Below are 8,738 nucleotides of genomic sequence, written 5' to 3'. Positions count from 1 at the left end.
CTTTATTATTAACTCGGATAATAAACATAAATATTATACTCAGTATCATAGAAAAAAATAAATATTCAGGCTTTATTTTTGGCCATCTCTACCGAGTGCCCGGGTGAGATGTCCTTACCAAACGGGAGTGATGCCCCATTATTTTATTTTTTCAAGTTACTTTTTGCTATATCTGCTCTCCTCTCCCTTCGTCCACTCACGTTGCACTTATTTTCAAAAAATGGAGCACGTTTCGTTGAACCATCCTCTGCAGTTTATGCATTGCAGCCAATCCACTGTCTCCTTCGTCTGGAAATAATTGTCTAGACATTCCACGCAATAGTTCTCATTGTGACTTTTCCTTTCTCTATCCAACTTTTTCATCAGTGTTGACAAACTCTCTTAGAAGACGTATCGAGTTCTTTACTCCTCTCCTGATCTTTATTCTCAGTTTAATTTCCGTTTTTTGCTTTCTTCTTGTTAGTTTTCTCCGTGTTTGTGGCAATAGTTTTTAGTTCCTTTGTTGAGATTTCGGCTGACAGCTTCTTTCCTTTCTTTTGTTTTTCTTGGATGACAGGTATGGGACTGATTTCTGATAAAAACTTTGACGGTGTTTCTTTCGTCTGTGATGTCTTAGGTGCACTTCTGTTCCTGCCGTGAATTCCAGATGTACCCGCAATAGCAACTGTCTGGGGTCCTGAAGCTGGTGTTGTTGTTATGGCTAAAGTGGGATTTACATCAGACGATGAAGAATCAGCAATAGCGCAAAAATAATCATGAATAATGTCCGGATCAAGTGGTAATATTCCTGTGGCTTGGAATCCAAACAAGGCAATATCAATTGACGCTGTTTTGCCCTAGGCTTTCCCAATTAATTCCCCTGCTTGCAATCGACCTAGCNAGAACTTCGCTTGTTAAATATCCAGATATCGGATTCATATGACGATGCCCCTATAGAACTTTTAATAGGTTCCGATATTGCAGGAAAGCTGTACACAGGAAAACGATATGTTCTGAAATGCGGGCTGGTAGCCATCGAAACACTACTAGGCTGGACCATGATGGGCAAGATACCCCTGGAAAAACCTCAAAGCTTGTCTATGATTTCTGTTTCCCTTTTCGTTAACAATGCCTCGATTACTAATCTCTGGGAACTTGATGTTTTAGGTATAAACGATCCTGCTGAAAGAATGACTCGTGAGGAAACAGCGTTGGCAGCTAAAGAATTTTTCCTGGAAACCATCACAATCGACGTAGATGGTCGGTATGAAGTTAGACTGCCGTGGTTAGAAGGACATCCGGCATTACCAAGCAACTATCAGATGGCTAAGAAGAGATTGGAGAATACTGTTAAGAAAGTTATTAATGACGGATATTTCGAAGCGTATGACCAGGTGTTTAGAGATTGGCTGTACGAAAATATTATCGAAGAAGTTTTCGAGATACAACCTACAAAGGTGGCTCACTACTTACCACATAGGCAGGTAATAAAACCCAGCAGCGCGATCACAAAAATAAAGCCTGTTTTTGACGCTTCTGCCAGAGAAAGAGACAGCCCCTCTTTGAATCAGTGCCTCGAGAAGGGTCTGAATTTGATTGAATTGATTTCTGGTATCTTGCTAAGATTCAGGCGACAGAGAATTGGTGTAGTCTCAGACATTAGAAAAGCCTTTTTACAGATTAGCATACATGAGGCTGATAGAGACTTCCTTCGTTTTTTATGGTCTGACAGTGAGGGTAAACAAATAGTGTATCGCCATCGTCGTGTGGTGTTCGGAATCAACAGTAGTCCGTTTCTCTTAGGGGCCACAATAGAGTACCATTTGTCCAAGATGTTGAAGGAATCTGATTCCAAACCTTTTTCAAAGGATACCATCATGAAATTGTCAGATGGTTTTTACGTTGATAACTGCGTAACCAGTGTTGCAAATGACAAAGAGTTGAGAACATTTGTCGAAGAGGCTAGTATCGTAATGGCTGAAGGCAAGTTTGATTTAAGAGGGTGGGTGCATACATATCAAGTCCAAGATGGCAACCTTGATATTTCCACTTCCGTGTTGGGAATGAAATGGAACAAAGAGAACGATACTTTAAGCCTAAACCAAGACGATAACACCACAGAGCAATTCGAAAATAAACTCGTGACTAAGAGGTTTATGCTATCACAAGCTCAGAGAGTATTCGATCCTATTGGTTATACTTGTCCTACAACGCTAATACCAAAATTGTTGCTTCAAAAGACATGGGAAAAACAGCTTACTTGGGATACACCGGTCGACCCTATAATTGAAACACATTTTCGAATGTGGATGAAGGAGTTGCCGTATTTATCAGCTATTAGAATCCCTAGATGGATACATGCGGGCTCCGCAGAAGCAGACCAATGGGCCTTGCATACATTTTGTGACGCGAGCAAGGAAGCTTTCGCTGTAGTTGTTTTCTTAAGGGGAGTGCAGAATGGCGAGGTATTTGTACATCTTTTGGCAGCCAAGGCGAAAGTAGCGCCTTTAAAAACATGGTCAATATCTCGACTCGAGTTGATGGCAGCTATCATAGCAGTTCGACTATACACAATGTGTAGAAAAAATCTAAATAGTGAACTAGAAAGTTTTTTCTGGAGTGACTCGACAACAGTACTCAGTTGGATTAGAAGACCAGAAGAATGGTCAACATTTGTTTGGAATCGGGTGAAGGAAATTCGGACAGCATCTTCGGACAAAAATTGGCATCATGTTCCTGGTACGCTGAATCCAGCTGACCTCCCATCTCGAGGTTGTTCTGCGAAACAATTGCTCGAATCGACATGGTGGGAGGGCCCGTCATGGTTATATCGAGACTCGTCGTGTTGGCCTCGGGATAATCTGCATTATGATGAAGAGGAGATTAATAAAGAAAAGAAGAAAAAATTGGTTACTGTACTACTCAACAGTGAGAGTAAAATAATGACGTTAGAAAACTGGCATCTATACTATTTTTCACAATACCTGAAAACTCTAAGAATGTGCGCGTGGATACTTCGATTTATACACAATTCTAGAAATAAGTATGACAAGCATAAAGGAGACCTGAGTGCTGAAGAATGTGATAAATCAGAATTATTGGTGCTCAAACTAATACAACAAGAATCGTTTGCGAACGAAAATGATAAGAAATTACGTGGCCTGAATGGCTTTAAAGACAAGAACGGTTTAATTCGGTTGAAAACTCGTATTAGTAATCGAGAGGATCACGAAAATTTTCGATATCCAATCGTTTTGCCTGCCAAACACTCAGTGGTAAATCGGTTGATATTTGGGGAACATGTTAAGTTATGCCATGTTGGTGCCCAAGGACTGATGAGTATTTTACGAGAAAGACATTGGATTTTAGGCGGTCGACGGGCAATAAAATCAGCGATTTCTGGTTTTGTCGTCTGTAAAAGACATAATGCTAAGCCGTTTGATGCAAGTTCCCCACCATTACCGATGGATCGGATTCGAGATGCCGTAGTTTTTGAAATAACGGGTGTAGACTTTGCGGGTCCTTTGTATCTCAAGACTGGAGAAAAGGTATGGGTGTGCCTTTTTACATGTGCCGTATATCGAGCAGTCCATCTAGAACTATGTAGATCGTTATCAACGGCGGATTTTATGCAAGCGCTGCGAAGGTTCATTGCCAGGCGAGGTCGTCCGAAAACCATATATAGTGATAATGGGACAAACTTTGTCGGTACCGAAAACGCTTTCTCGCTAGTAGACTTTCAGAAAATTGCCGAGCATAGTAGTGCCGAACGCATAAGATGGCGATTTAACCCACCTACGGCTGCGTGGTGGGGTGGGTTTTGGGAAAGACTTGTGGGCGTTTTGAAACAACTTTTAAGGAAAATGTTAGGGCGTTCTTCGCTGGATTATGAAAGTCTAGCAACTGTCCTCTGTGATTGTGAATCAGTCATAAATTCAAGGCCACTTACTTGCCCTTCATCGGATGCTAATGAATTGGTACCTCTAACGCCAGTGATGTTTCTTAGAGACCAGGTACCAGGTGACGTTCCAGATTGTGATGCCGTTGATCAACAGTCGCTATCTAGGAAGGTGTTACACAGACAAAAGTTGTTGGAAGATCTTCGGAGGAAGTTCCGCAACGAGTATTTGGGCCAATTAAAATGGTGGTCCAAAAGAAATAAAGAAAGCCAAGTGAAGGTGGGAGAAGTAGTATTTGTGAGTAACGATAAAGACAAACGAGCAAATTGGCCTCTTGGTCGTGTAATCGAGCTCCTGCCTGGAAATGACGGGCGTGTTCGACTGGTCAAGGTCCTTACGGAAAGGGGTCAATTTCTGAGACCTATACAACGGCTGTATCCATTGGAGTGTGCAGCAGACTACTCTCAGATGGAAAACGGTGGCAGTTCGGACTTCTTCATGGGATCAGAGCCGCTTTCAAGAAACGAAAGTGCAAGTGCGGAATCGGGAGTGACAAAAAGCAGAGTACCCGAATCGGAAGTGAGAGTTACGCGAAGTGGGCGAAATGTTAAAACCCCGGTTAGGTATTCTGACTGTCAATATTATTAGACAAACACCTACATAGATAGATATTCCCTTTCCCGTTTGTTCTACTTTAGGTTATACTTAAACTAATGTTTTTATTTGTTGTGCTTGTTTACTGATTGCTTTCTTGGCTCTGGAAATATGATGAGCCATGCTTATTTGTTATAAACATGCCTCAGGTGGGAGGATGTCAGAGCCACTCTTGGTGAATATTTTTTGGAAAAAGAATCTGGGCAGGCAGAAAAAAGAGAACAGTCAGTGTCAAATAAATAAGTTTTTCGTTTGCATTTTACTTTTGAAAAAGATTCTAATACACCTAAAGAATAAAGATTTATTCAAGATCTTGCGACTTTATTTGGAAAAAACCGAACCGTCTGCTTAGGGTAAAACGGGTAGTTTTATCACGAAGCAATTGACAGCATACATAATTACCGCAATCCACACAATATGGGACTTAGACAAGCAAATTCACCAAGTGGTTGGAAGTACTACAATTAATAAGGCTCTTCCTATAATTACAATAATTTGTTAAATAAAGCGACAATTACTAATTAATTATCAACTTTGTCATATAGAACTGAACTACCATTCTGCAAAAAAAAACTCATTTTCAAAAATTGATCAACATTCTATAAAATATTTTGATTTGAATAGGTACATTGAAATGTTGATGCATACAGATATAGAGTGTCTGAATAGTCCCTGTACATGAAACTACTACATTTTTGAGGTTAAAATAAATTGATTTTTAACTAAACTTGCCGCTTTCCAGATATTAGACTTTTTAACCATTAACGTCCAAGTTATTAAAATATTTCAGTTTTTTAAAAACGATTAAATGTTTTTAAATGAAACTTGGTATGCTAGTAGGTACCTCTGTATAATTTGTAATCAAAGAAACTGCATTTATAAAAATGACAAAAATATTCTCACCCCTTCAAGTTTTTTTTTCTCGTTAAATATTTCGTATTTTTATATATTTCGGTTTTTGCCAAATTTTTAGTATTATTAATAATTTTCGATGCATCATCATATACATTTAACTAATTTGGCTATAAAAACTAAATAGTATTGCTAATATAATTTGGATTTCGGAAATTATATTGCAATATTTTTTCATGAGAATTATTGAAATTGATCACAAATTAATTAATTAAATAATTAATCAAAAACTCGGCAAGAAAAAATTATTATGTACACTGATTTCAGATTATCCTCATTCTGCAAATTATAAACAATAGTTTCTTATGGATTTCATCAAATTTAATGCTCCTCAAATAAAAAATAATCATAAATATTAAAATTTGAGAAAGCTGCAATTAGGAGACAGGAAAAAATCTGAATTCAATACGATTACTATTTTACTAAATTTTTACTTAATACTGACATGTACAGAAAATGCATTGGTGGCGACTAATAAAATAATAATTAAGGTAGCTCTGGGTAAGAAGATAATAATTAAAATGAACGATTACGGAACATCTTTCTTTATTATTAACTCTGATAATAAACATAAATATTATACTCAGTATCATAGAAAAAAATAAATATTCAGGCTTTATTTTTGGCCATCTCTACCGAGTGCCCGGGTGAGATGTCCTTACCAAACGGGAGTGATGCCCCATTATTTTATTTTTTCAAGTTACTTTTTGCTATATCTGCTCTCCTCTCCCTTCGTCCACTCACGTTGCACTTATTTTCAAAAAATGGAGCACGTTTCGTTGAACCATCCTCTGCAGTTTATGCATTGCAGCCAATCCACTGTCTCCTTCGTCTGGAAATAATTGTCTAGACATTCCACGCAATAGTTCTCATTGTGACTTTTCCTTTCTCTATCCAACTTTTTCATCAGTGTTGACAAACTCTCTTAGAAGACGTATCGAGTCCTTTACTCCTCTCCTGATCTTTATTCTCAGTTTAATTTCCGTTTTTTGCTTTCTTCTTGTTAGTTTTCTCCGTGTTTGTGGCAATAGTTTTTAGTTCCTTTGTTGAGATTTCGGCTGACAGCTTCTTTCCTTTCTTTTGTTTTTCTTGGATGACAGGTATGGGACTGATTTCTGATAAAAACTTTGACGGTGTTTCTTTCGTCTGTGATGTCTTAGGTGCACTTCTGTTCCTGCCGTGAATTCCAGATGTACCCGCAATAGCAACTGTCTGGGGTCCTGAAGCTGGTGTTGTTGTTATGGCTAAAGTGGGATTTACATCAGACGATGAAGAATCAGCAATAGCGCAAAAATAATCATGAATAATGTCCGGATCAAGTGGTAATATTCCTGTGGCTTGGAATCCAAACAAGGCAATATCAATTGACGCTGTTTTGCCCTAGGCTTTCCCAATTAATTCCCCTGCTTGCAATCGACCTAGCTTTCGACCAGGATGATGAATTGTCTCGCTTCCTTTTTTAGATTGTGTTTTAGTGACTTGAAAAATGACCTATCTAAAGGTTGTAGTACCTGGGTAGTATGGCTTGGCAAACACATTAGAATAACATAGTTTTCTTCAGCGTACTGCAACATTTCAAGACAATTTCTATGCGACGTATGTCCATATAGAATTAAGGGTTTTTCCAGGTGACTTTCTAGGCAGAAAAAAATCCCTAAGTCATTTAAACTTATTTTTAACTTATTTACAGGTTTATATCATAGAGATCATAACACAAAGTCCCGTTAATTTTTCACGTAGAATTCGATAATGCCATAAAAATATAGGTCTCCATTAAAAAAAATTAAGTTGGTACCTGCCCAGGAAAAACTGAACACCCTGTATATGCAAATATATTTTCATTTTGTGCAGCTCGGGAAAGTAGGCAACTCTGTAGAAAAAAAATTAAGTTATATCTTTTATTAACCTAGATATTGCACTTACGCGCACTAGGTGAACACGGTGTATATTTAGCGGTTTTTCGTTTTTTGTAATTATATACATACAGGGTGGGCCATTAGTGTGAGAAAGTACACTAACTCCCTTGTTACTTATAATACAGAAAAAAAGTTTATATAAAAGTTGTACAGAATCAAGAAACCTAAACTACAAAATTAATTTCAAACATACAGGGCGATGAGTAAAAACGGGACACGCCGAACATTACATTTTTTAAATGGAACACCCTATATATTTTTAAACAGTTGGATTTTTGAGAAAATTCTATACAGGGTGTCCCCAGTTCGGGTTGCCTATAACTGAAATGGATACAAAATTTCAATTGTCAAAAAAAATCATTCTTCATAAAAAATTTTGCTTGTCCAGATGCCCTTGACAAGAGGGTCATTTGTTCAAATTAATGTACAGGGTGTTCAAAAATTTGGAAAAGGTAAAAACAGTGAAGAGTAAAGTACCTTAAATCTTACCGCTACGTGAAAGAGTAATGGGGAAAAGTTGCTTGGAATTAAATTTTATGTTTAAATATGAAAGCACGGCCTTCTAGTTAATACTCGACATTCTGGGATATTCTAGGACTCTACTTATTTTTTAATACTTTCGGAGAAGCCATTCTATTTAAAAAATATTGCTTTATTGAAAATAGATGTTTGCATATTAATAATTTATTTTTTATACAGGGGGATCAAAAACCTCAAAAACATTAATCCAACATTTATTTTGAGAACACAGCAGAATCAGTATGTACGCGCCATCACAAAACTATTCTACGTTAAGTCCGCCAAGTTCAACACACCTCTCCAATCTTTTTCTAAATGCAGCGTAGGTCGAATGCATTATTTCTTCATTTATTTGGGCAACAGCTTCAATTACCCTGCTTTTCAAGAAATCAACATTGTGTTGCACTGGTTCTCTGTACACTCTTTCTTTCAAGAAGCCCCAAAGGAAATAATCAAGCGGCGACAAGTCAGGGGACCTTGCTGGCCAACAAATAGGACCATATCTTCCTATCCACTTCTCTCGAAATTTTCTGTTAAGCCAATTGCGCACTAGAATTTTTGAGTGAGCGGGACATCCGTCTTGTTGGAAATATGCTTTTTGTCTATATTCCAAATGTTCTTCTAATTCTGGCCGGAAAAACGTGTCTAGCATCTCCAGGTACGTATATTGATTTAAATTTGCTTAAAAAAAGTCCCAATTATTCGGTTGAAAGTAATCGCGCACCAAACATTTACTTTTTTGAACCTTTGACTTCTTGAAGTAACTGTAAAGGAAAGATTTTCCTGCGACCAAAAACGACAATTTTGCGACGATACCACTCCATTGGTAGAAAAAGTGGTTTCATCGGAAAAAATTATA

At 37.7% G+C, this 8,738-nt stretch overlaps 1 protein-coding gene across 1 annotated transcript; it reads left to right on the top strand.

The window, feature by feature from the left end:
• Positions 1–1,040: 1,040 nt before the first annotated feature.
• LOC108904648 lies at positions 1,041–4,526 on the top strand. The gene has a single exon (XM_023454285.1). The coding sequence runs from the start codon at positions 1,041–1,043 to the stop codon at positions 4,524–4,526; it is 3,486 nt and encodes a 1,161-aa protein (XP_023310053.1).
• Positions 4,527–8,738: the final 4,212 nt, after the last annotated feature.

The sequence above is a fragment of the Anoplophora glabripennis genome, unplaced genomic scaffold (genome assembly GCF_000390285.2).
Source record: "Anoplophora glabripennis isolate ALB-LARVAE unplaced genomic scaffold, Agla_2.0 scaffold210, whole genome shotgun sequence".
Taxonomy (NCBI): domain Eukaryota; kingdom Metazoa; phylum Arthropoda; class Insecta; order Coleoptera; family Cerambycidae; genus Anoplophora; species Anoplophora glabripennis.
Note: the sequence above shows the minus strand (reverse complement) of the source record. Positions and strands in the feature narration are given on the sequence as shown.